Source organism: Gambusia affinis, linkage group LG20 (genome assembly GCF_019740435.1).
Source record: "Gambusia affinis linkage group LG20, SWU_Gaff_1.0, whole genome shotgun sequence".
NCBI lineage: Eukaryota > Metazoa > Chordata > Actinopteri > Cyprinodontiformes > Poeciliidae > Gambusia > Gambusia affinis.
In genome coordinates this window covers 16,506,272-16,534,040 of record NC_057887.1, presented here as the reverse complement: position 1 = coordinate 16,534,040, position 27,769 = coordinate 16,506,272, and the positions used below count along the sequence as shown (strand labels likewise).

The window sequence follows — 27,769 nt, the reverse complement described above, 5'->3', positions numbered from 1 at the left end:
AGTATCTATATAATATCTAGAGATCAACATTTTTGTACTTTCTTCTTTGCAACAAAACTCAAACACAGATTGGATTAAGACAATTTGTATACACAAATTTGTAATTATTGTCCATTTTTTTTCAGTCTCCGCTAACTAATATCAGCCTTGCAACATAATGCAGCAACCACGTGTTTCACTGTGGAGACGGTGCGTTCAGGGCAATGAACAGTGTTAGTTTTTTACTATGTGTAGCATTTTGCACAAGGGCCAAAAAAATCTCATTAGACCAAACCATCTTCCTCCACATGTTTGTTGTTAATGTAGGTCGCACTTAATTATATTTACATAATGTAGATGTACAAATGCACACCAAGCTTTTTTATTTTTTTAAATAAAAATTTATATAATTTTTCTTTCCCTTCACAATTACCAAAATCATACTTTATTTTGGTCTGTCACTTAAAAATAATGAAAAATTGTATTTGTACGAGTTTATGAAATTTGTCAAAATTTTAAAAAGTGTTATTGACACTTTTGCAAGGGACAAAATATTTTACTGGACAAACTAAACGATTAATCTACTGAAAAAAAATTCTAGTGCCATTGATAAATTTTTTTTATATTCATTTATCCATTTCTAACAGAAAATTATGCTGGTTTTTTAGATTGTATGAGCAGCTGTTGATATCATACAGCTGTTGATTTTGACTTCTCTTCATTTAGCAGTAAACAGCAGTCCTGTAACCCGACCGCCACCTTATCAGTCCAAATCAGCCAAACTGAACCATGTCTCAGCCAGCGCGGTCTCTAGGGGCCCCCACAGAGTTGTTGCTGTCCCCGTTCCCTTGGTAAACAATCGCAAGGGAAGCCTACTGCCCCTCAGCAAGCCCTCCGCCCTGAAACTGAGCCTCGTGGGCTCCAGAGACCTGGCCCAGGTCGGCCGGCTGCCAGGGGTGGCAGAAGAGACTCGTCAACTTCAGCGGGCGCAAAGCCTGCCGGTGAAGTACAGATACCACTCTGGTCACCCCAGTGTCACCACACTCAGTCGGCGGCAGTGTAAGAGCCAGCTACCCCACCTCCCTCCTGCTCTTGCTGTTTTAGGCAGGCCTGTGTTCAACAACAGTACAACCAAAGCATGTGCTTGCCAGGCTGGAGTGGCTGCATGTGTAGCATTCTTTACTAATGACCCAGCCTGAGCAGCTGTCAGCTGCGAAACATTAAATATTGAACAGGCCAAGCAAAAATGTGAAGGGCCCCGAGTGTTGGAGCGTCCCTTTCCACTGGCGGCCCCGTGTACTTCCACTTGTTCCATTATGATGTCAGTCTTAGACATGTGATCAGTGCTGGAAACCCCGAGTCATCTATGACTTTTTTAATTTTAATGAAAGCACTTGCAATTTCTTTATATGTTTTTGAAGAAAAAAGCAGATGGAAAAAAGATATTCACTGCTTGAATATTTTTTCCCTAGCAGGGAATTGTTACTGAAAAGATACTCAAGCGTGTCTTTAACAACCTTAACACACTGTAACAAGCCATTCCCCCAGAATGGTGGCTGTTAAAGCTCCATCAGTAAAACTGCTACTCTTGGCTCTTCCTGTTTATTTTTCTGCCGACTCGTTCCCTCCTGAGCTGTGATATTACCTTGTGAAAATATTTGCCTGATTGCTTGACCCATGGGAAAAACTTATCCTTCAGTCCCGATGAAGAGCTCAGCACGGTTTGGTGGAGTGATAATGACAATGTCCAAGGGGCATCTCCGCTGTGCATAAATCACCCTGGCGCAGGGGCCAACCTAATTACATGAGCCATGGCCGCCACTCCCAAGATGAAGGAACACCAGAAATGTAGAGGAGATTCTCTACTGCCCCATGTTGTACTGCAGGATGCTTAATATGTGAAGACTTTAAATGAATGACTAAAATCAGAATGCAAAGAATATATTATAAAGCAGCTTTTTGCCTGCAAAGTAAGAGAGTGACAGTATACCAATAGCCTTTTTAATCAAATAAAGCTTGATTCAAGAAATTATTTTCTGAAAAAGGCTAAGTTAAACAAAAGAGGAAACTTCTCGCCTGATACTTAGATGGTCATGATTGCAAAGGTCTAATATGTATACGTGTGTAATGAATGTAGTGAAAATAACAATTCATTAAAGAAAAAGAAAATTACAGTCAGCTTCATTTCAGCACGATTCAGGTAGCTTTATTAGCATCATTAGCAGCTAAGAGTTACCAAGTTGTATTCTCACAGTGCGTAAAAAAATTTTTTTTCATCTTGTCTATTATTCTCTCACTTTCTGTTTCCACCAAGTATCCAAAATGCTCACAAAAAAACAAATTAAAAGTAGGAAAGGCAAATTCTGGCTAGCCCATCGAGAAGTCTTGGCTTGTCGACTCCATCACACAACAGGGCAGCTAAAGGTCTACTTCCTTTTTACTTCAAAAGAAGTGACTCAAATGTAGCTACATCAATATATTAAGCTTAATGTAGTCATCTGCATTCACAGGCCCTTCATTATGACAGTAAACCTTCTTTAACAGACATAGTCACATACTGGCAGCAGTTGAAAAGATGCCTTACTTTGATAAGAAATACTGAGAAATTTCAATATCATAAGATCTCATTAACCCTCACTATACCATTATGTTAGATATTTTATGTTAGATTACAGGAGTTCTCTGGCTACAAACTGGATTTTGGTAATCAGCATGAGGGTTCATGGCAGCACTCTTGCATGCTTGCATTTCTAAATATATCCATAACAAACATTTGCCATTATTTTCTGTCTGCATTAATTGTCTTCTATAACATTCCAGCCTGTTTGTGTACTCACTCTTTAAACTCATTGACCTCTCTCTCTGCTGTGTCATCTCTTCATGCGACTTTTACTTAATGTCTGATAACACAGCCCTCCTCGTACCTTTACATTTTGTTTTAGTTGAAGAGGACCAACAGACAGCTCTGTCACCCAAAAAGAAGCAGCGCAATGGAGGCATGAGAAATTCTCCGAACTCCTCGCCCAAGATAACAAGGTACGACACTGATATCTCATGAAGAACATCTTGAAGAGCATGTTCTGTAACCCCGAGCCCACTCCCTGAACCCATTTTTTCGGCAAAAAACATGTCAGACTTGCAAATGCCACATGGTTTCATGTGACAACTAGAGACTCCAGCTCTTAAACAGGTCTGGCACTAATGACAGCACCTAGCAGGGAGAGAAGCTCTAAAGGATGGATAGCCCAAGGCTATTCATCTATTGTCGGATCCCTCCAAGGTCTTTTCAGCACGTTAGGCCACAGATGATATGTATTGTCGCAATGAAAGGCGAATTCAAATGTTACCTTGCTTTTATCTTGTCTCATGAAATTAAATCAGCGCTTATTGATCCTGACTTAAGATAACGCTGTTATTCAACAAGAGACCATTACCAGAATGATAATAGTAGCACTCATTGTCATTACGTGCCATGTGTTGAGAAAGCCATGCAGCAGGAAGGACCTGCAGCTTGATGTATATACAGTAGAACAGATGTAATTTCATTAAAACTGACAGATGACTTTATTTTAGCATTGGCTAATATGGGGATTGCTATTTGTTTGACATTTTTAAACCAAACCCACTTGCCTATATTATTTAACATTGCAAGATAAGGCGCAGGTATGCAGTAAGCAAAGGTTAGACAAATGACTTTGTTGTATTATGAATAAAAGTATTTACATGCATTGGTTAGTTAGCATTTCCTTTGATCGGAGGCCTTGGATTTTTCAGGGTGGGTGTTTGCCCCCTATTTGATTCGCTTCAAAGCGTTCAGGTTGAATTGCTACAGGGGTTTTCCGGGCTCTTGGGTTGCAAAAACCCGAGCTTTTCCACCACGGTAGCCATCAGCCAAATACGAACCCACCAAACCGATCCATCTACTCACCACACTAATCCACAGCAATACAGGTGGATGTGTTATTCCATTCAGCGCCTGCTGTCTACAAGCTGGAGAGGGATTTACTGCAGTTGCCTAAGGGATACTTCATTGCAACAAGCGGAGGAAAAAAAAACATCTGGGTGTATGCTGTATCAAATGTGTTTTTATAGGACCTGGGGCCTGAAGGCCTTTGTAAATAAGTAATGATCAACAGATTGGCTGTGGGTTTTTGAAGAGCAACCCTTTGTCAGGTTACATGACGGGAGGGTTTCCAAAGACGTTTCCAAGCCCTCAGTGCTTGTGTAAGTTTGAGTAGGACAAGAATAAAGGATGTGCATGCAGTTTCATGCAAAATTATCTATACATTATCACATTTATGTCCTATTACAATTGATATTTCCATCAGCATTGTTCACCAGACTTACTTTTTTTACATGATTTGTCTTGGCAGAATAGTTAAAACTCAAGACTGGAAGGAGAGCATCTGTGAACATCAGTTCTTAAATCTTGCCAGAGATTCCTAATTATATTAAGTTTGGATTAAAACATGATTGTTCTCTTTGATTGAAAAAAAACCATTCCATTGTAATTCTGGCTTTATGTTTCTTTTCCTGTTGGAAGTGTAATGTAAGCTCAACTCAGTCTCAAGTATTTCATAGCCTTTAACAGGATTTTTTCTTAAAGTGACCAGTATCCATTCATCTTTTCATCAACTTTGAGGAGTTTCCCTGTCCTTGTGAAAGTAAGGTATGCCTACAGCATGACACTGATTTGTATAACTGTGGGGATGTAATGTTAGATTGAAGGCCGAACAGACATGCACCAAACAATTTTCTGATACATAGTTTTAATCTGTTACAAAAGTTTGAAACACATGCACATTTTGTTAGAAACAACCCACACTTATTTCCATGAGGTTGTGTCGCTCCCATTTCCAGCACACTAACGTGTCCCGTCTGGAGCTCCGCAATGACGACCTCTCTGAAATTAACACCCCTTCCACAGCCTCCTTGATGGGTCATAAGACACATCTAACTGTGGCATGTCAAAATGTGTTTGGTCACATCGAAGCGCCTTGACATACACGTCATGTCTGCCACTGCACTGCCGAGGCAATTGGCAGTGTAGGATAGTGACAGGCCGTCATGGCTGACAGTGAGCGATAGCTATCCTGGCAGAGCTCAGCCTCACCAGTCATCTCTGCAAGGACAAACTGAAGTGACAGCGGCTCCACTGAGTGAGTGCTCAAACATTTGACTTTTGATGAAATATTTAGCCAAGGTGTAAAACCTCTAAGTGCTTTCACTTCTATTAGAACTTGCATTTAAGGTCAAGCTGATTAGACAAAATACTGTTGGAGAAACAGAAAATAACACCTGGTTATTCCATTTTCTGTTCATGCCTTTTTAGTGCCCCCTTTTTAAAAATGATTTTAGCTACTGAAATAACTTGCACGTTTTCAAAAAACTAATGTCAGAGTAGCTTCCGTCAACACTTCCTCCCTTAATTGTCTTTGGTTTCAACAGAAATGAGTTGACGCGAGCCGTATCCCCAGATTCATGTTGTGACTTTCATAACATTGTACTGAAATTTTTTTTAAGCTTTCTCCAAACTGCCCTGCAGGGCATAAGACTGCAACAAGAAAATGTTGAGGATAAAACTCCACTTAACTTGCATGCAGAATCAGGGTGACATTAAGGAACATTATGGATGGAAGGTGTTCTGTGTTTTCTTCAATTGAATATGAGTGAAATCTCAGAAAAGCATCAGGCAGTGGTAACTTTTGACCCATAAACTGAGTAAAATATATTATTTAATTATGTGATAAAAGAAAACAAGATACAAATGATGTGAAGTTCCACCTAAACAGAAGTATGTGTCTATTAGGGTGCCATGAGATCTTGAGGCAAATAAAATTACGTAACATTAACTATATCTATATTTGTAACTAAATATATATATATTTTTAGAAATGTTTACACACAGCACTTGCTGGAAGTGTAAGTTCAACTCAGTCTCAAGTCTTATTTCAAATGCTAAAATTTTTTTTAAATATTAGTAGCAAACAATATGCTAGCTCTACATAACATAAAATTTGACTAAAGTTGAGTCTTTCTACAAGTATTGTGCACATAAATTCATTATGTATGCAGTCTATTGTTAAATTAAAACCCACATGACTGAATGGTAGATAGTGACAGAAAATACATTTCCTTCACCAGCTGTATCTGCTCTAGAAAGGACATCCAGCTCTTGCCTGGGGGTATTTGAGCCCAAAGGCGAGTTTTTTGGCTTCAGTCTCTCACAGCCTGAGGGATGGTAGTTTCAGCTGACACTTTCATGCATACTTAACATGTTATTTTAGATGGCATTCTTTTAGAGCACTCACATGGATTAAAGACATTCTCCTCTTATGGAGAGATGACTTGAAGTATTTTAAGGTTTTTGGACAGGGACAGAAGGCTGCTGTCTGGAGTTTTTTAGACATATTCAGCTGTGGTCTGAATCTGACAAAGTAAATTTATAGCATGTGCTCTGTAGTCATCTGTGTTTTTTTTTTTTACATTAATGTGTCAAAAATATATGTAAAACACATGAGACAAAGGTTCCTGTGGATGAGATTACAGGGAATTTTTCAGTCAGAAGTCTGAATTTATATATGCTATGGACGGTATGGCAGATGGCTAGCATCATACTGTGACAGTGGTAAAAAAATATGCCAAGAAAAACGTACTACTTATCCTCACAAATGTTACCATTAGAGTTTGTCTGTGTCGTCCATGTGGGTTTAGTGAATAAAAATTAGTGAAAGCTCAATAGGGACAGTGTGGAGTATGGCAGAGGAACTGTGATGCTGTGGGCAAGTTCGTCTTTCAAAAGTCCCTAAGAACTTTAGGGTTTATGCCATGTTTTAGTGCATGGCATAAACTATTTGAAGTACCAAAATATTTTAAATAAAAATCTATTAGCCTCTCCCAGAAAATTAAAAATAGATTATAATTGGTCTTTTCAACGGGAAGATGATGGCAAAAATATAATAGAAATGGTGCCAAAATAAACCTTTTATGGATATTCTGTCTGGAAATGAGTTGTATAGAAAAGCAAGGGGGTGTCCTGAAGAAAGAATAATAATTCTAGAAAAACTGAGAATGATTCGTTTGCTGGTGCCAATAAGTTTGGCCAACACTGTATATAATTGTTGAAAGGTGGTTGATCATGTACAGTTATGCAAATGTTTTATGTAATATGTCACGAAAATCAAGGACATAATATGAATAGTCTTTCAGTCTTTAACCCCCTGATCAAAACAACTGTAGTACCGCCACATGCTCCCATAGTTATAGACCTCTTTAGCGGTCAATGACGAGTAGATTGAAGCTAAACCCCTGTGCTCGGTGTAATTTGTTTATATAGCCCTGATGGTCTGTTTAAACATTAATACCCTTCACTTTGGAAAGCAAATACGGTTGGGCAAATTGCTGAAATATTTAAAATCTGGTCTGTTAAAGCTTTTACCACCCAGCACACTCCCATCTCAAGCTCTCTGCAGTAAGGGGGCGTAATTGCATCTCCTTGCTCATGCCAGTCAAGGTGGTGTGTTGCTGCCATCTACTTCTGCCTGATTGCTGCTGCTGATGTCACTTTGCTTTATGACAGGGCGGTTTTGTTGACATTTCTGCTGATGGCCTTTGACGGCAATGAGCATAGAGCAGGAATAGCTAGAAAAAAAAAATACTATTTTGGAGTTCAACTGATGTATTTTTTTAATTAAAAATATTTGTAGTCTTGAATTGTTCAATCTTAAGCTACTCAGTTTAATAATCTTCTGTTGTTTTTGTCCTTCTAACCTTCTGATTCAACTAGACACGACCCACTCCTCATCCCGGGCAGTGAGCAGATTGAGACCATAGATGAGAACATAAAGAAATACGACTCTACTGGGATGTTTCACTGGTGCCCGTCCAAAGATATTGAGAAGGTCATCCTGGTGGGTCCTGATACCTCACTTGAACACAGTTCATTTGTCCTGACACTCTTCTCTCCTATAAAAGATGTGCATTGTCACAAAGCCACATCAAAGATTGACGAGGCACACAAACACTCTGTAATGAGGTGTTTGACATGTCATTTGCTATGCACAGGACCTGCTCTGCCCATCATATCTATAGGCAGAGCAGTTTGCGTGAAAATGAATAAAGCAGTAACACGTTTCATGTTTCTGTCACAAACACCTATTTTTCATCATATTGTTTCCCTCTCAGACCCGCAGCGAAGCAGCTATGACTGTTCTGAGTGGACATGTGGTGGTGTGCATCTTTGGAGATGTAAAATCAGCGGTGATTGGTCTGCGAAACTTTGTCATGCCCCTGAGAGCAAGCAACTTCCACTACCACGAGTTGAAACACATTGTGTTTGTCGGTTCCCTTGAATACTTGAAGCGCGAGTGGGAAACTCTACACAACTTCCCCAAAGTATCCATTCTGCCAGTAAGTATTTTCAAAATCTGTCTTTCAACCAGTCATTTATGAAATTAACAGGATTGTTGTCCTCAGGTTAACACATTTGGAGTAATGAAAAATTAGCTTGCCATGTAACAATTATAACAGTATTTGGTGCAAGATATTTTTAGCAGAAACATCTCAAGTTTGAGAACTCTGTCTCTTGTTTCACGTTATTTAAGTAACAAACATTTTCATCTCTCCTTCTCGAAGGGCACACCGTTGAGCAGGGCTGATCTGAGGGCTGTCAACATCAACCTCTGTGACATGTGTGTCATCCTGTCAGCCAATCAGAACAATATTGATGATGTATCACTGCAGGACAAAGAGTGCATCCTGGCGTCACTTAACATCAAATCCATGCTGTTTGACGACAGCATCGGGGTTTTGCAGGCCAATTCTCAAGGTAAGTAGCGCCCTATCATAGTTCACTGCCTCGCCTGGGAGGGACAGGGTCCCGGCACAGAAAATATTTGCTCACTGCGAGCTGCATGGCTGACCTGTTGTTGCTGCGTTTGACAGTAAACCTCACTGACTGTTCCTCAGGTTACTGTAACAACCGGTTACCTCACAAACCTCAGTGGTGGCAACATGCACATCACTGCCACAAAAACCTTTGCTTGACATTTACAGTCTTATTTTTCAGCAACTGGGGCTGCTTTGTGTACAATATTTTCTTAACCCGTTAATATTACATGTTACAGGTTTCTATAAAGAACCACCAGAACATTCAGTTAGTATCAGATGGTTTTCCATAATGTAGTCAATGTTCAGCATTGGAAGAAATGCTTTTAGAAACCTTTTGACCTGAGGAGAAGAAATAAAACCTGACAATTTCATTATTCGTCTAATACATGTATGACCTCACATTTGCCTTAGTCAGCAGTACGTGATGGATGTCAAAACATGGCCCATGTATTATACATACAGCATCACTGATTTAATGTGCTTACTTGTCAGTCTGAGGAAACCAAGAAATGTCAAGTCAATCTGAATTCAATTTTGCATCATTTATTTTCTCTTTCATGGCTCCATTGTACATGTTTTTTTTTCTGCATGTGTGTAAGAGGTTTCCGCCTCCGTGCACACACAGTCTAAGGGGAACAAAATGAGCATTGTGTCACATCTATTATACATGGACTAATATTGGTTGCTTACATGAATACAATAACAGTGCACTTAGCTTATAAGCCTTGCAAAAGTATTCATACCCCTTGAACGTTTTTACTATTTGTCATATTACAACTCATTCAAAGATGTAATAGAGGGTGCTCTGGTCAGATGAGACTAGAATTGACATTTTCGTCCCATATGTGTGGAACAAAAATCAGCAGATTGCTTCAGGGATGATTTTTTTTTTCAGCAGAGGAAAAATCAGCAGAATGTAGATTTTTGTTTCAGAAGGGACAATGATTCTGGTCAGATGCAGCTGAACCCAAGAGCTGCAGTAGAATGGTATAGATCAAAGCATATTCATGTTTTAGAAAGGTCCAGACTAAGTCCAGACTTAAATCTGATGTTACAAAACATGAACTGATCTGTAAACAAGAATGTGTAAAAATTTCAGTATCAAGATGAGAAAAATAGAGGAGACATACCGCAGCAGGCTTATAGTTGAAATTGCAGCATAAGGTGGTTCTACTCTTTGTTTTAGTATTTATGTGACTTTTGAGGGCATTTGGTGGCCTTAAAATCTATTTAGGTGCATCAGTGTATAAAGAGTAGAATACACATTTACAGAGAAACAGTGTATACATTTCTTTCCACATCATAATTATACCTGCACTACTTGGAGCTGATCTATTGCATCAATCCCAGTTAAATATGTTGTAATACAACTGAATGTAAAAATGTTTAGTTGGCATGAACACTTTTTGTGTCACCCAAAGCAGATAAGTGGTAGAAACCCCCCCCCCCCCCACCACCACCTTAATTGCAATCCTGTGGCTGATACCGTCTCATTGTATGCTATGATGAAGTACTGAATATTGCATTAACAGAAACGTGTTGTTTTTGTATGTGTGTGTCCATTAAGGCTTCACGCCACCAGGGATGGACCGATCCTCTCCTGAGAACAGCCCAGTCCACGGATTAGTGCGGCAGACCTCTGTTACTACCGGAGCAAATATTCCCATCATAACAGAGCTTGGTATGATTGCTGCTAAATATTTAATAGTTGATATGATAGCTGCAAACCACATTTCTCTAAAGTAACAGTGGTCTGAATAACCAGTTTTTGCTGTTAGCGTCTGCTAATGTGTGGTTAACATAGCTAAAAAAGTGGATTTTTGTGTGTATGTGTGTGTGTTTTTCCCCTTGTTGACTTGTAACAGTAACTGTTTTTCCCTCAACACTTGTCCAGCACCGTTAGCAAAGCAAGGCAAAAAAGTGCCTGTGATTTCATTCAGTCAGGATAAAAGCAGTGGGACCAGCATACAAATGATAACTGAGCTGGGTAAGAAGCGCCTGTGTCCTGTACTGCAGTGTTGTAACTGCTGCTGCCTCCATATCAGCTTTTTCTTTTGATTTCTCTTTGCTGCACAAGAAGCTCAGTCCATTCCCATGGCATCACTTTGAGCACATTTTACCCTTGGTTCTGGTTGAAATTGCCTGTCTTGTTTTGCTCCCCCCCTTATCTCAAAGCGAAATTTCTCCTTTTTATTTTTTCCAAGAATTACAGGGCCTTTGATCCCTTTAGAAGTCCTTGTGGTTGTTTTCGTAGCATCTTCTGTCAGATCACATTCTCTGGCCTGTTCCCTTCTTTCATCTCAGCTTTGTCCATATGACTGACATTTATTTCTGTCTGCACAGAAGGAGCAGTTCTCCAACTAAATTTTACATCATTACTTTCTTCCAGCCACTGCATGTGTTTTATTTTTTTTTGTGTGCTCAAAGACATCTTTAAAGAAGGTTCTGGGGCAACCAGTTACTTTCATTTGACCTGACATGCGAGTAGAAGTAATTGGAAGTTCGGTCTTGGATTTACAAGACAAACAATGGCATATTGGTTGTACTGATACTGACCTTAAGGAGGGATTTGAATTGAAGCCTGGAACTTTGACAATATGCATGGTGTCGTGAGTGTGCATGAATCGCCTGGTTATGGAGTGTGGCAGAGGCAAGTAGGCCACATAGCTGAGTACAAATATCAAACACAGAGTCATTTTAGTTAAATGGAGAGACATATTTAAAAAAAAATTATTAACATATAAGAATTTTCCAAATACAGTCCATATCTGCAGCTACTGCCTGCTTTGTGTTCTCCCTTTTCATGCAAATCAAGGACTTGCTTGACCCATGCTTTTTCAAGTCAAAAACCTCTCCATGAGATCTGTTTTTTGTGAGAAAAAAAGCAAGCAAACAGAGTTTGAATAATTCATGAAGTTTATGTTTTTCCCCTCCCAACAGTTAATGACTCGAATGTTCAGTTTCTGGACCAAGATGATGACGACGATCCAGACACAGAATTATACCTCACCCAGCCTTTCGCCTGTGGGACAGCATTTGCAGTCAGTGTACTGGACTCCTTAATGAGTGCGGTAAGAAAAAGAAAAAAAAAATTGTTTTCAATACAGTTTTGCACTAAACTGCAGTCAAAAAGGAATTTGCCCACACGGTATGTGTAGGCAATGCAAACTTGGAATTCAATTTATGAAACAAAATTGTCTGTAAAACTGGAATATTGCAGAAGTTGGTCCTTATTGGACTTTTGAACATGATGTTTGAGAACCCCTGGGCTACAATATCAAATTTAAAAAGACATGCTATGTTTTCATATGAAGAACGATAACAGAGTACCTCCATCTCACTTTTAAAAAAAACCCAGCAGCCCAGTTAAAACGATAAGTGACAAGGCTGGAACTTCTAGTGTGTTTGATGGCTTCATTTGTCTGCCTTTCAGTTTGAGTGAGGTTAGAACAAAGCTGCCTTCAAGTGTGCTCCAGTGTAGACAAAGGTAATGCAACCTAATGGACAGCCCTCATCCATCATCTTAGTCAATAGTGCTGTCAGCAGCCAAGGGAGATGTCACGTTAGAGCAGAAGCGTAGGGAGACGAGGGACTGCACTGCAGAGAAAAAGGGCAGAGATTTCCCCTTGTTAAAATCAACAAACCAATAATAAGAAGGAACTAGAAGGATGACAACTGAAGTACGGAGCATAAAGAATTTTCTTATATTTTCTCAAAGATTTTAGAGATGAAAGTTGTAATGCCAGTGATTCTCTGTTATGCTCCACTGGGTTAGATACCAACAGTCAACCTGTCTAGCATCTTATCAAGACTGAGTTGTATTTCCTTGAGGACTTACCCCCCTACTCTGTCTTTATTCCTGCAGACATACTTCAATGATAATATCCTCACCTTGATCCGGACATTGGTAACGGGTGGCGCCACGCCGGAGCTTGAGGGGCTGCTGGCCGAGGAGAATGCATTACGTGGTGGCTATAGCACACCGCAGACCCTGGCAAACAGGGACAGGTGTCGCGTGGCACAGCTGGCCTTGTACGACGGACCCTTTGCTGACCTCGGGGTAAGTGAACGGTCCTGTCACCCCGGGGTTGAGGCCATTTTTGTTTGCTCATATTATGCATTCAACCTTCAGTGAAAAGCTTGTTGTGATATAGCACCGTCCACACTAATGGTCAACCGAGGTAAAGACTGAATGTTTAAAAGATATGAATTAATCTTATATTGCTGTAGCATGGTAGGATCACGCTAAAATTTTTTGAAAAATTAAACTTTTATTTTCATTTTGTTTGTTCAGTAGAGAAAAATCCCATCTTAATAATTTTTTTACACCACAACTATTGCTTGGCTGCTGTCAAAATTACTCACAACCCCCTTCTACTAATAGGAAAACGTCTCTCATATAACATTTAACAAGGTCGGAACATGCAGACCTGAGAACTCTTTGGAGAATTCACTCTTTTCTCTTTTACTCCCTCGCAGTTTTTCTATTGGATTAAAGTAATAAAAGTTGAATTTTCCATGGGAGGTCAATTTTGTGTGTGGTGAACCATTACTATTTGAATGTTTAGTTATATTAATATGCTGAAGGATTCAATGATGACCCAGCTTTAGCTCTTCCAGTTGGGATGACGTACTTTTCCAGTTGGGATGACGTACTTTTCCAGTTATGGAGTGTCATGTTTTTTGTTTTTGCTTTATTCCAGAAACAACTGAAATCAATGTGCAGTTTATTATTCAAATTGATAAAAAAAAATAAAAATCTTGGGGCGTGCTCCGGTGGCGTAGAGGTTAGCGCGTCCCACGCTTGGAGGCCTTCAGTCCTCGACGCGGCCGTCACGGGTTCGATTCCCGGACCCGACGACATTTGCCGCATGTCTTCCCCCCTCTCTTTCCCCCTTTCCTGTCAGCCTACTATGAAAAAAGGGACACTAGAGCCCACAAAAAGGACCCCCTGGTGGGGGAAAAAAATAAAATAAATAAATAAAATAAAATAAAAAATCTAAGGATGTTTCCTTTATACAGATCAATGATGATTAACACTGCTCTGGATCCAATAGTGTTTACCCATAAACACTTAGAAACATATGAAGAAAGCAAAATCGTAATTGAAATTATTATTCTGGCATTTTTCTGTTTTTTAACTTTTCCTTACTCTGTTATTGTTGTTGTCTTTCAGGATGGTGGGTGCTATGGGGACCTATTCTGTAAAGCCTTGAAAACATACAACATGCTGTGTTTTGGCATCTATCGCTTAAGGGATGCTCATCTAAACACACAAAGCCAGTGTACCAAACGGTGAGAATTAAGATCCCTTTAAACTGAAAAGAGAGCAAGATGTTTTGCTTTTGTCTTCATTATATTGTTGCACTCGACAGACGTATTTACAAGCCTTGAACATTTTCACAATTGTCATGTTACAATCACAAACTTCAATGTGTTTATTGGGTTTTTATCAGACTCAACACAAAGTAGCAAAAATTTGTGACGTAGAAGTTCTTGCTTCTACGTCACGAAATGTTAATGTTAAAACATTTCTCACAAATACAAAATACTTAAAGTTGTGGCATTAATTTATAATAAGCCTCCATAAGTTTGTAGAATTATCTTTCACTTATATACTGCTGCAGGTCTTTTTGGGTATTTCTTTGCTAGCTTTGTGACATAGCTCAGGTTAGGCAGACTGGATAAGAAGCATCTGTGAAAAGTAGTTCTCAAGCCTTTCCACTGATTCTTAATTAAATATGAGTTTGGAATTTGACTGGGCCATTCTTAAATGCATATTCTTTGATCTGAACTATTCCATTGTTGCTCTGAATATATCTTTATGGTATTCCTGTTGGAAGTTGAACCTTCATCCTAGTTTTAAGTCTTTGTAGTCTCTTGAAGGTTCTCCTTAAGGATCACCCTGTATTTAGTTCCATCCATGTTCTACCTAACTTAACTAGTTTCAACCTCCGTGTTGGTGGTGAAGAAAAGCATCCCCACAGCACAATTCTACCATTTTTATGTTTTATCCTGGGTGTGCTGTGGATCATTACGAGATACAGGACTAATCTTCCCCTACATGTAATGTACATTTAGTGAAAAACTATTTAACTGTTTCAGAGTGAATGTAGGGTAAGCACAAAATCATGTCACTCTTTTTAGATTTTTAATTGTAGGAAATTTCCAAAAATCACATATAACTTTTTTCTCAAGCTCATAATTATGTGTTAATGTGGGTTTGTCTGTCAGACAAAACCCAATGAAAATACACTGAGGTTTGTTGTTGTAAGGTAATATATTTGTCCTTACATCTGGTCAATTTCTTCTTCAGGTACGTCATCACCAATCCTCCATATGCATTTGAACTCGTGCCCTCCGACCTCATATTCTGCCTGATGCAGTTTGACCACAATGCCGGTCAGTCACGGACCAGCCTTTCCCACTCTTCTCACTCCTCGCACTCTTCGAGCAAAAAGAGCTCTTCCGTCCACTCTATCCAAACTACCAACCGCGCCAACCGAGTCAAAAGCAGGGACTCACGAGACAAACAAAAGTACGTGCCCCTCTAAAGCTGTCTGCCTGTCCCTGTCTGTGACCAGTGCCTGCGGTCAGTGTTGTCCTGTGTGTCCTTCGTCGAGTCTCAGACAGACTGTAAACCTCATCTGGATTGTTTGTGAACGTTCGTCTGAATGTGTATGTATGTCTCTCTTGTTTGGTTCAGTTTGCAGTACTTTGTGTGTTTTCCCCTTGAACAGGAGAGGCTCGTTACACAAAGTAAGAAACAAGCAGGGTTGATGCATTTCCTTATTTCTTCATGCTGTTTTTCTTTGACTTTTTCCTCAATTAGGTTTACATTTTCCCAGAGTTTTTGTACGCTTTAATGAGAAAAACATTCATCATCTTGTAAAATAAGGGTAGATTAATTTGTTTTTATTTGAGGATTGGTAAATTACTGTACCTAATGTCAATCTGGAGCAAATAAATTGTATTTCTGAAAAGCACCCAGAAGCTTCCTGCATTTCAAAATAATCAATCGTAAACAAATTTAATCTACACCTGGTTTGCATTAGATGTCATCTATTGCTGTGATTACAGTGCTTGTATCTGTCTACACACTGTGTTCCAAATTATTAAGCAAGTGATATTTTCTCAGATGTTCTTAAATGGTCAATGCAAATGATGGTCAGTATAATTTTCAAGTCATGAACTATTACAGTACAAATCAAATATTACTGAACAAAGCTCCCCATGAAAACAGTATTTTTTTCAAAACTAAAAACCTCAAAGTGCACTGTTCCAAATTATTAGGCACACCAGATTTTCTAAACATTTTATGGATTATAAAGAACTGCAAACGGTCATTCTTTGAATGTGCAGCATTAAGTGGTTACATGTACTAAAACCAAAACCTATTTCAATCAAAAGCATCTCAACAGACCGAGTTACATGTTAACATAGGACCCCTCGTTTGATATCACAGCACAATTCTTGCATCTATTGAACTTGTGAGTTTGTGGAAAATTTCTTTGCAGGATGTCAGAATACCTTCTCAGAGCTGCTGTTTTGATATGAACTGCATTCCGCCCTCAGATCTTCTGCTTGAGGAAACTCAAAGGGTTCTCAATAGGGTTGAGGTCAGAGGAGGATGGTGAGCACACCATGAGTTTCTCCCCTTTTATGCCCATAGCAGCCAATGACACAGAGGTATTCCTTGGAGCATGGTGCATTGTCATGCATGAAGATTATTTTGTTATGGAAGGTCTTCTTTTTGAACCATGAAAGAAAGTGATCAGTCAGAAAGTCCATATACTTTGCTCATTTTCACACCTTCGGGGACTCTGAAGGGCCGGCCAGCTCTCCCCCCATGATTTCTGCCCAAAAAATGACTCCACCACCTCCTTGCTGACGTCACAGCTGTGTTGGGATGTGGTGGCCATCCACCATCAATCCACTACTGCATCCATCTGGACCACCCAGGGTTGCACAGCAGTGATCAGTGAACAAGTCTGTTTGAAAATTAATCTTCGTGTATGGCTAGGCCCACTGCGGCCGTTTCTGCTTGTGAGCTCTGGTTAGGAGCCCAATGGTAGGTTCATGCACCGCAAGCCTCTGGAGGATCCTCCACCTTGAGGTTCCAGAGGCACCAGCAGCTTCAAATAACTGTTTGTAAGGCGATTTTAACAGCTGCTCTCTTAATCCAATGAATTTATCAAACAGAAACCTTCCTCATTATGCCTTTATCTGTACAAACCCATCTTTGTTCTGAATCAGCCACAAATCTCTTCACAGTACGATGATAACGCTTCAGTTTTCATTAAGTATCTAATGTTTTTATACTTTCTGATACGCCACTACACTATCTGATGATTTTCGGCAGCAGAGAGATAGAGAGATACTTTTTCTTTCCCATATTGCTTGGAACCTGTGGCCTGCTTAATAATGTGGAACATCCTTCTTAAGTAGATTTCCATTAATTGAGCTCACCAGACAAACTAATCAACCCAGCTCTCTGAAATTAATCATAGTGATTCAAAGAGCCCTGACACACAATACCATCTATAAATTATAAATACAAAAAAAAAAATTGTCTTTATGACACTTTAATCCAATTTGCATAATAATTTGGAACACGGTGTATAGCCACTTATATCTAATATTCTCTTTTTTTCTAACTTGGGGAATTTAAGCCTTGAAAGCAGAAGAAAACTTTGTCTTATGTATGTCACATTGTCAATTTTGTTTGCAAATTTTACACATAATTAGCCACTTAGCTTTCCTGCAGTGTCACATTCTTCCATCATAGACTTTTCTTAATTCTTATATCTTTCAAGTTTTTTATAAAACTTGCTTTCGTTTTACTTCTATTTTAAGATGAACCTTATTGTACTTGAACTGCACTTTAAATGACATGTCTTAAAAAATTATGTATTGTCTAAAAGTATTATATAACTTTCTTCCCTTATACCTTTTTATTTCCATTAAAGTTGTTAATTTTGCATTAAATAATATCTGAAACTATGAAGTATTTAATTGTGTCAAAATATTTTGCAAGTACAAACTGTTGATAATAAAGTTATGCCGGGATTTTAATAACGCCTTTACATCAAAATGTCTGTTTATATTTATTTAACGTTTTCTTTTTCTCCAAAGTATGTTAATGATATTTAATGATTTTACCTACAAGGTGGTGGAACAGAAGTGACAGTGACTGCAAAAACGTACTGAGATTTTGACTCTTTGCCCTGGGTTTAGAGAAGCTGAAAAGAAGAAATATATTCACAAGTTAAAGTAATTTATTCTGACATCACACTATAGACTGTTGACTAAATGACTTGACCGATAAAAGACATATACAGTATCTCACATTTTTCATAGTTTTAATGTGTAAATAATTTTAGCTTTATAATTTCAGTTCACTTAAAAATGTCACAATATTTTGTGTTATTTTAATCACACAAAATTCTAATTTTAACAAGTGAATAACTTCAACTTGATCTTTCTCACCACCTAATTTTTCTCTCTGCAGCACAGAAACATGAGGGACATTATTGAGCAACAAAAAAAACTGTCTGTCCTTATACTTTAACCCTGCACCATATACTGGTTGAGCAGTGTATGTTCTGGGTTAGGTCAAAAACATTTAGAGTTTTTTTATGATCCATTTGAGCAGTTCATTTTGCAGGGTGAACTGATCACATGGCAAAAATGTCAAACTTAAAAATAATTATTGTGTGCACAAGTGTCAATTTATTGTGGATATTTTCTGACCGACAATGACAAAATTTTACACATGCAGCAGGACAAAGATCCACAACAAATTGTTTGGAACAGCTATAGCAGGCTAACGCTAATTTTCTGAAATACCCTCAACTCTGTTGAATATTTTTGAAATGAGGTGAGAAGCCTACTTTTATTTGCTCCTAAGCGATTAATTATGATCATTTTTAAAAACGTTCCCTTGAAGACATTCAGTAGCAGAGATGTTGGAGGTATAGTGTATACTATTATGTACTTTAACTTTCTTTCCTTTTCTCGTATTACAGTTGCTGAAAGAACACCTGGAATTAAAACAATTATTAATCACGCAGTCATATTTCTCATTTTGAAAAAAATTATCTTGAATAATTCATCTGCTTGTCTGAGTTCAGCCTCTATGCACGTGTAGCATGTTTGGTATTGTCTGTTCCACATTTGGTTTCATTCCATTCTTTAGCAACTTTCATGAAAAACAGAAAGGCAAATAGGGGGGTTATAACAGCAAATCAAAATTTTCTAACATAGTCTGTTTATTTTCAGTTGAGATAATTATAACCGCCTTTTAACCTGTTCTATGTTCATATCTAATACATTCATATGCCTTTTTTTTTCTTTGCTTATCATCAGGCTGCACAGTTTTCTGTTATTAATAAATCCATTTAGCTTACATATAGTGTACCACTTTGTTTTTCTGAAGTGCAACAAGGATCAATAGAGTTGGCCAAGGTATGGAGATAAATAATTCTGCATGATGTTAATTAATTTTCTGAGCACGGTCCTGTCCTTGTTGACATTTTGCCCTCCAAATATGCATCAGGGGTGCATGATTATTATGACACATGCACCACATCTCACTTTAGATTTGACTCTAGACAGTGTTTGCAAGCAAACGGTTTGATGCTAATTTGCACTTTATCAGGTGATGTTTGATGTTGTATCATTGAAAACTTGTATTTGCTGACACATGTGAATGAAGTGTACCACTACAACTTTGCTGCTAAGTAATGTTAATGAAAACGCATGCCTGTGGACCTACCAAACATACAGGTGCAACTTAATCAATTTAAATGTCTTAGAAAAATTCGTGTATTTCATTTATAATTCAGAAATCAAAGCTCATTTTTAAAGTTTATTATATACAGATTTAAAATGCAAATCATTGATTATCCTATTTTTATCACAATTGCTTTCCTTCCACTAAACTTCTAATTTAAATACAGCTTTCAAATTATAGCCAGCTTCTTTAGCAACAACCTTTTGTTGATTACCCTTTTTGTCAATGACTATTTGACAAGTGATTGATGGACAAATATCAAGTCAGAAGTCTTCCCTCTGATTCTTTTAGGCCATAACGCAACATATATATATATATATATATATATATATATATATATATATATATATATATATATATATATATATATATATATATATAATTATATAGGTAAAATTTTTATTTTAATTTTACCTGTCTTTTATAATTTTCTGGAAAACGTAATATGGGGGTTTACATTAGCAGTAACCCATGATCATAAAAATAAGAGGATAAATTCTTGAAATAGTTACATGTGTACTTGAGTTTTACTTCCTGAACTGACATTCCTGAATAAGTAGATTTCCTACAATGTTCTAATTTATTTAAAGGCACCTGTGTTATTAACCAAAAGAAACCTTTAGTAGGCTTGATTACTTTAATTAAAGCTGCATTCAAACAAATGTTTGACGTACCTCTCAAACTTTGTACTATCCAAGTACGCAGTCCTGGGAAAACGAAGATTGTAATGACTGGTAATGTGAAAATAAGTGTAGTAGCACATTTAACAAAAATGACTCAGTGTGTCATTTTTCTGTGTGACTTCAACTTTGCATCATTTCCTTTAAGTGTGCACACATTCATTCATAGACAGCTTTATTAAGGTCCTTCAACATTGTCAGTTGAGATATTTTATTATGCAATTCATGTTGTATTGGGATTATTGCCCTGTTGCACAATCCAACTTTATCCTGGATGGATGATGTCACATTTGGCTTTAGAATACTTTGGCTTATAAACCGCTTCTTGATCAACTCAAGGAGTTGAAAGTTCTCAAATCTTAAAGCTGCAAATCAACCTCAAATCACAACTTCTAAACTACCATGAGATATTATATGTATAGACAAAAATGTTGGTATCCTTGTTAAATTATCTATACTCATTCAGTGTTTTGTTGTTTTTAATGTTATTAACTAACAAAGAAAAAGCTGACTGAAATCTGTTGGGTCTCAAAGTTTTCTCACATGTCAATATATATATGAATTATGGACTTCACATTGCTTGGACTGTAACAGTTGCTACATTCTTGGGGTTCAACGATAGCTTCGCTAAGGTTAAGCATTTTTGATGCTCTGCATCTGATTTATTTACACCTAGATTTCCCCATGACTGTTCAACAGTTCTGGAAAAGCAAACTTTTTACAAGAATCTCATATAAAAAGTGTTATTTAATATACTATATTAATTGGTGAGCTGCATTTCTGCAGAGAAAACAAAACAGCACGTTTAAAGGCAATACAGAGATCCATTTAAAAAAGGTTTGAAATAATATCAAAAAATTTATTTCTTAACTTTGAGTATTCTTATTCTTAACTTTTTTTTAACTATTGAACTAGTTCACTTCAAAATTTTCAATTCAGATGGTGTAAAGACACACACACTGATATATTTAAAAATAAGTATGTATTCCTGGTCATTTTAGTAATCTTGCCTTGAAGCTAATGAAATCACAAATTAAATTTCCCTGAAAATTTTAATTTATCAAGAACAATAAAAAACAAAACAATTTTTTAAGACAAATTTTATACCCAACACAATCAAAGGACAGACTACTGACCTGACAGTTATCAAGCAGACAACTGATGGATAGAAGCTGAGAAGCTGGCTGTTCTCAGAACGCTGTGTACATCAAATTACTGGAAAGTTTAGTGGAAGGATGCATGTAGGAGAAAAAGGAGATCAAGAATCAGGCATAAGTCCACCCTGCAGAGACATTTTAAACAAAGTCCGCCAGTGCTTCAAGAGCATAAATATCCTGTGATGTCTGGTGATGCATCTGCTGGTGGTAGTTCATTATGTTTTATCAAAGCATTGATGCAATAATTAATGCAAAAGGAGCACAGAACAATTATGCTGTAGACAGGCATACCATCCAGTCATTTTCTTTTTTTTATTAGTCCTGGGTAAATTGTAACTTTGCACGAGTTTTCAAAAGCAGGAAGCCATAATTATCAAAGTTGGAAATAAACCTTGAAATATCGCTTTGTGTCATAAATCTGTGTAGTATGTGAGGTTCACTTTCTTAACTACATTACTGAAATAAATCAACTTTGATATTTTATTTATTTAGATTTACCTTTAATACATATTTTAATAAAAACTGTTTGGAGGATGACTTGATGAGCATTATGAAAAGCTACATATTGTCACCTCCTTAAAATAGGGAAAAAATAATCATGTAGGCCATTATTATAGGAATATGACTATTTACAACTTAACATTTGTTAGAAGCTTTACCTTAGCCTTTGATCAATAATTCTTCTTAGAATTCTTTGAAAAGTTTCTTGAAAAGACCACATTAGGAGTTTAGAAGAAAGTCGGGCTGTTTAAAGGATTTTTGAAGACTTATGTGAGTAATATTACTGGTACTCATGTTAGAATTCCTCTAGATCAGGTGTGTCAAACTCCAGTCCTCAAGGGCAACTATCCTGCAGTTTTTAGATGTTCCACAGGTACAAAACACTGGAATGAAATGGCTTGATTACCTCCTTCTTGTGTAGAGGTTTCCTCATGACATCATTATTCTATTCAGGTGTGGTGCTGCAGAGGCACATCTAAAAGTTGCAGGGAAGTGGCCCTCCAGGACTGGAGTTTGACACCTATGTCAGTGGTGCCCAAGTCGGTCCTCGAGGGCCAGCATCCTGCATGTTTTCGGTCTCTCCCTGGGGGTAGTAACAACTATTTCAGCATGTCAATGTTGAAATGTGGGCCTCATTTGAGAACCAGGGAGACAACTAAAACACACAGGAGGACCGACTTTGGGCACCCCTGCTCTAGATCAGGGGTGGGCAACTCCAGGCCTCGAGGGCCAGTCTCCTGCAACTTTTAGATGTATCTCTACTTCAACACACCTGAGTCAAATTATGAGGTCAATAGCAGGACTCTGGAAAACCTGACTGCATTTGGGAGGTGATTCAGTTGTTGGATTCAAGTGCGTTGGACCAGGGAGACATCTAAGAGTTGCAAGACACCGGCCCTCGAGGCCTGGAGTTGCCCTCCCCTGCTCTAGATTCTTGCATTTTTTTTATGTACAACCTTCACCTTCACCTTTGTGTGCATGTAGAAACACTGACTGAAATCCAAACACACATGTGTAGTATTAATGGTCTAATGTCCCCCCTCCTTCTTTGTCTCTGTATGATTTTGGTTCTCAGAAAAGACATGGTTTACAGATGAACCAGAGAATACCCACCTGAGGACCATACAGATCAATCCTGTGAATACTCTCGCCATCAAACCAGTCGGTCACAATAAATCCACCAGTAGCTTGATCCCACCCATCAGAGAAGCCGAGGACGAATGCTGAGCTCCGGACTTCACCCTGACACCTGGACAACTGGACCTCCAACAGGACATATTGAGTGGGTGTCAGTGTGGACCTTGGATCATTTATCAGCAAGACAAACTGCTTTTCTTCCTTCATCTTTGCAGCAATGTAACATCTGAGCTGACGTAGAAACATAAAGACAATCCTGACCACCACTCAACTTTCAGTTTGCACAGCAGTGACCAGACTCCATGACTGTTTTTTTTTTTTTTTTTTGCTTTTCCACTTTATTTTGAGGAATGAGGGTCACTTGTGCAAGAGCATAACCATAGGCAATTATAAGCCCTGCTGGATAAAAGACTAGTTGTAAAAGTTGCCTTTTAAGCTGTACATGAACAACTACTGCTACTGCATTTGAGTCTGGTTAAAGTATTCTGTACAGTTTGTTAGAATGTGTATTTTACATCCAGCTGCACCCCCACACCCATCCACCACCACAGTGGCATTGTTGAGGACTGATGCTGCGCCCCATTTACCACAGGAGTCAGAAATCCAGTAAGGGATGGAAATTGGCACTGGCCTAAAGTGGGTAAATTTTTGAAATGGTGGGTAGATATAATCAGCTCAAAGGTCAGGGGGACAGATTTGCAATTTATCAATTCGCCTATAGGGAACAACAATGCACCTGAGCTGCAGCTATATTGCTGCAAAAACCGTTAATAGTAGAAGAAATACTCAATAGTTTTATATACACGGTACGTAGTTGATAAAAACTTTTGAACATTCTCAAAATGAGCCAAAGAATATTATAAGCTAAAGAAAGCCCTAACAATGAATGTTTTTTATTAGATTAGCATTGTTCCCAATGCAACAGCAGGTTTTGGATTTTTTGCCCTTTCATTACTGGATGCTTTTGCAGTTTTGCTCTTTGTGTAACCCAAATTTATTCTGACATTTTCTAAAGCAACAGGTGCATGGGAACCATATTTCCATTTTTTTTTTTAAGATCTTAACTTAAACAGCAGAGAACAGTGGTTGATAATTCACATTTTTGGTTTCATCTCAAGAAAACATCGGCATAATCTCAATAGGCTACATATTTAATCTTCTGACTGCTGTTTTCAAATAATATAGATGTAAAATTTAACCTTGTAGCTGTGTGTCTCCATCCCAAACAGCAAACATTTGAATATTTCAACAAAATCAACTATTTAAAGAAAATATGGTGTTGGTTTAAGCTAATTTGGTTATGAATAATTCATGTTGAAAATATAGTTTTCAACATTCACACTATGCTAAAGGTTTTATGACATGGCATAAATAATTACCTCATGATAAATCACTTCCAAACTTTTTCTATCTTCAAGGTGACATTTATCACGTGCAATTTAACAGAAAATCGAATTAGTTGAAGTGATAAATATTATACTATATTATACAATTTTAAAATTCTGCTACACAGGTGTGCTCATTGGAAAACAGAAAATTGGCTGAACCACACTGTGATTCATTTTCAGCTTTCCACAACTGAAATTAGTACTACAAATGTTTTTTTCCTGAGTGATAACATGTGAAATGAGACAGTTTTGATTCCTTCTAACCTCTCTACAAACTATGGCTTTAGCACAAGGATGTAAATGAGCAAATATTATTAAAGTCCTACAAGAGAAGAATTAAACTGTCCCCCAAATAACTGCAGATAAATCAAAAGCTATTTCAATAAAGCAATAGTATAGGGTGTGCACACGTACACAACAAGGTTTTTGTTTTTTTTTTGGTTCTCTCACATTTGTGTATTTTTGTATTCAATAATACAAAAAAAATATGCAGGTCACAGTAAATGTGGTTAAAGTAATTTTGTATGATCATCAAACTGTTATTCTGTAAGAGCCGACAGGCACAAAATGATATCATAATTATAATCAAGAATATATGGTGTAAATACAAAGTCTTCTGAAAATATACAGTTAAATTAAAAGCAAGATTTGAACATTGATATTGTTAATTATCTCCAAAATATATCAAAAGTACTTACCAACAGAGAGAGATATACTTGTAATGTTTTATTACTTGGGTATGCACTCCACCTACATTATCCATAAAGTAAGTAAAAAGAGAGAAGATGGGAACACTTGGGTATGTTTATGATTGATTCCAGCAGATAATCAGTGAGGCTTGCTAACTATGAGCTTCATGAACATGATACCTCCTAGTAGAAGTAGGAAACAACAATGAATTTGCTCTCTATTTTATGCATAAAACACTGCAATATATTCTGTAGAATTTTACTATTCTGGGGGTGACTGGCCAAGTCAAAACTGAAAAATAAATGTTTTTCACTAAAGCTTTCCCAATGTTTAGCAAGCATGGCAGCCATGTCTGTGGTGGTTGGTGTTAATAAGAATTCCAAGTTCAGGACTTGTTAGTTTTTTAACTCAGCATCCAAGAATTCCAAGTGCAAGTAGTGCGCAGCTTGACTCTCAATGGTTTCTTTGCCATTTGGAGCTAATTCACAACATTTGTGATGGTTAACGTCGGCCAGTGTCCATACTGAAATGGCATATGGCTCTAGCCTTATCTCTATACACATGTACTTGTCTTATCTTTGCCTTTTCAAGTCTGTAAATGTTTTAAATGCTTTATTATGCAAACCAAAACTCCCAAAATATCACCACAAATGAAACAAAATGTAACTTTTTTATGATAGAGCTGTTTTTTTTTTTCTGCGATCTATTCATTAGCACACAATACCATTGATAGTTTCTGTAACAGAGCATGGCACAATATTCCAAGTATGCAGATGAGTTGATTTTTTTTTTCAAGCCACATATCGCATGAAGTGGGCATCTTTAAGTCCTCCTTTGGCTGTAAGCACTGCCTGACACAGGATTGTCTTGGAGGCAATGAGGAAACTCGAATGTACTCCATGACCAATCTTAATGCCATGATCGCTTCATTGCATGGATGCTCGTCAAACAGCTCTATCATAAAAACGGCTTTGTGTCCAGAAACAAGAATTCTGATAAATCAATAATGATCAACAATATCAGCAAATATGGTTGTTTTACTCTCAGAAATTATGTCTTATTTAAATAGTGGAACACAGCTATATTGGCACTGTTGTCACTTTACTTTAGTATTCATGAAGATAAAAAGTAATAACATTAGTCCGTGACATTCTGAATCCACAAATAGCCTAGCTTAGGATTTGTGTTGAATGTTGAAGGACAAAACACCAGGTTTGTGAAATTTTTTTACTGGCAGAGAACATTTGAGCTGTCCATTCCTCAGTGCCAGTAATGTGCCAGGCAGTGCTGAAGCCAACGGAGGACTCTACAAAGACCCACTACTGCGAAAAGAGGCTTCTAGTTTTGCTTTCTTACTGTCAGTAATTCAACTCTCAAACGTCTTAAGAACAGCTTCCACCACCGTCGCAAAACAATGTATTTCATGTAAATCTGTAAAACTTAATGTAAAGTATTTCTTTGTAGCGTGTTCCTGTTTGACGGTACCTGTGGTGTTGAGACGCATTCAGCATTGCTTGTATTTATTTTATGCACTTTTTAGCACATTCACTCGTCAAACGATAGTCCTAATTTGATATCTACGTCACTATACGCAGAAATAACATTATTGTCTTGTATAAATTTGACTGTACATAAATTGTACATGATTTCATTTTGTATTTTCACAAATTAAAAGCAGATGTATGGTGTTTTATCGAATGAGTTGTTACGCCTTTACAGACTTTTCTCTTTTATAATTAAATGCACATCACTGAAATAGATGGACAGTACAAGAAGAACAGGAGGTTTGTGTCTGATATCTATGCAGATCAAATAATGTCTCTCTGAACTCTAAGGATAAAAGGCTGATAAAAACACCCCACGTCCTCACCTTGGGGAAAGAGTGCGCCCATTATGTTGCTTGTTAACGATTTTACACACTGTGGCATTGTGGGAGACTGTCAGCATGCCAATAACATTTACAGTCTAACACCTCCCAGAGAGGCGGCTGATTTTCCAGATCCTCCTGCCAGCGGCTGTGTCACCTCATTTTAGTAAACAAACAAATCCAGCCATCCTCTAAGATCCGCTATCAACAATGCCTGCGCTAAAGGGGAGGTATTTTATACAAGGAATTGCTATAAATGTAATGTCTTGTAAAAGTTCAAGGGCTATAAACATTTTCACATCTATCATAAAACTCGAAAATTGAATATATTACATCTGGATTTTATGCAGTAGACATAAATAGATCAGTGAAACCCCAGTGAGTCAAAACTTTCATAAAACCTTATGTCTACCAGCCTGGCACATCCAGAGACTATCATTCTGGGCCCATTTCTGTTTGCAAAAAGGCTAAAGCTCAGTAAGATTATATAGAGAGCATCTATGAACGTTTTTTTATCTATCTCTATCACAGATTTTCAAATAGATGGACTTTGACTAGGCTATTCTAGCACATAAATATGCTTTGATCAGAACTGTTCCATAGTAACTATGGCTGCCACACTCGAAAATGTAATATGTTGCATCAGGTATTTTTGCATGTAGGCCTAAAATTTCTATTTCTGGTCT

The 27,769-nt window shown here is 37.7% G+C and overlaps 1 protein-coding gene across 14 annotated transcripts in view; it reads left to right on the top strand.

Moving 5' to 3' along the window:
• LOC122823516 (calcium-activated potassium channel subunit alpha-1-like) overlaps positions 1-26,914 on the top strand; it is a 105,885-nt gene extending 78,971 nt beyond the window's left edge. For 5 of the 14 annotated variants that reach the window (XM_044103200.1, XM_044103208.1, XM_044103207.1 and 2 more), the window contains 12 exons: positions 2,922-3,015; positions 7,766-7,889; positions 8,164-8,388; positions 8,614-8,806; positions 10,436-10,549; positions 10,763-10,855; positions 11,809-11,939; positions 12,734-12,928; positions 14,045-14,163; positions 15,185-15,406; positions 19,307-19,335; positions 23,077-26,902. In XM_044103200.1, the coding sequence (XP_043959135.1) occupies positions 2,922-3,015; positions 7,766-7,889; positions 8,164-8,388; positions 8,614-8,806; positions 10,436-10,549; positions 10,763-10,855; positions 11,809-11,939; positions 12,734-12,928; positions 14,045-14,163; positions 15,185-15,406; positions 19,307-19,335; positions 23,077-23,228 (1,691 nt within the window). In that variant the 3' untranslated portion in view covers positions 23,229-26,902. Of the gene's footprint in view, positions 1-2,921; positions 3,016-7,765; positions 7,890-8,163; positions 8,389-8,613; positions 8,807-10,435; positions 10,550-10,762; positions 10,856-11,808; positions 11,940-12,733; positions 12,929-14,044; positions 14,164-15,184; positions 15,407-19,306; positions 19,336-23,076 lie in introns of all 14 variants that reach the window. The other 9 variants (XM_044103212.1, XM_044103205.1, XM_044103204.1 and 6 more) reach the window with 4 other exon arrangements.
• Positions 26,915-27,769: the final 855 nt, after the last annotated feature.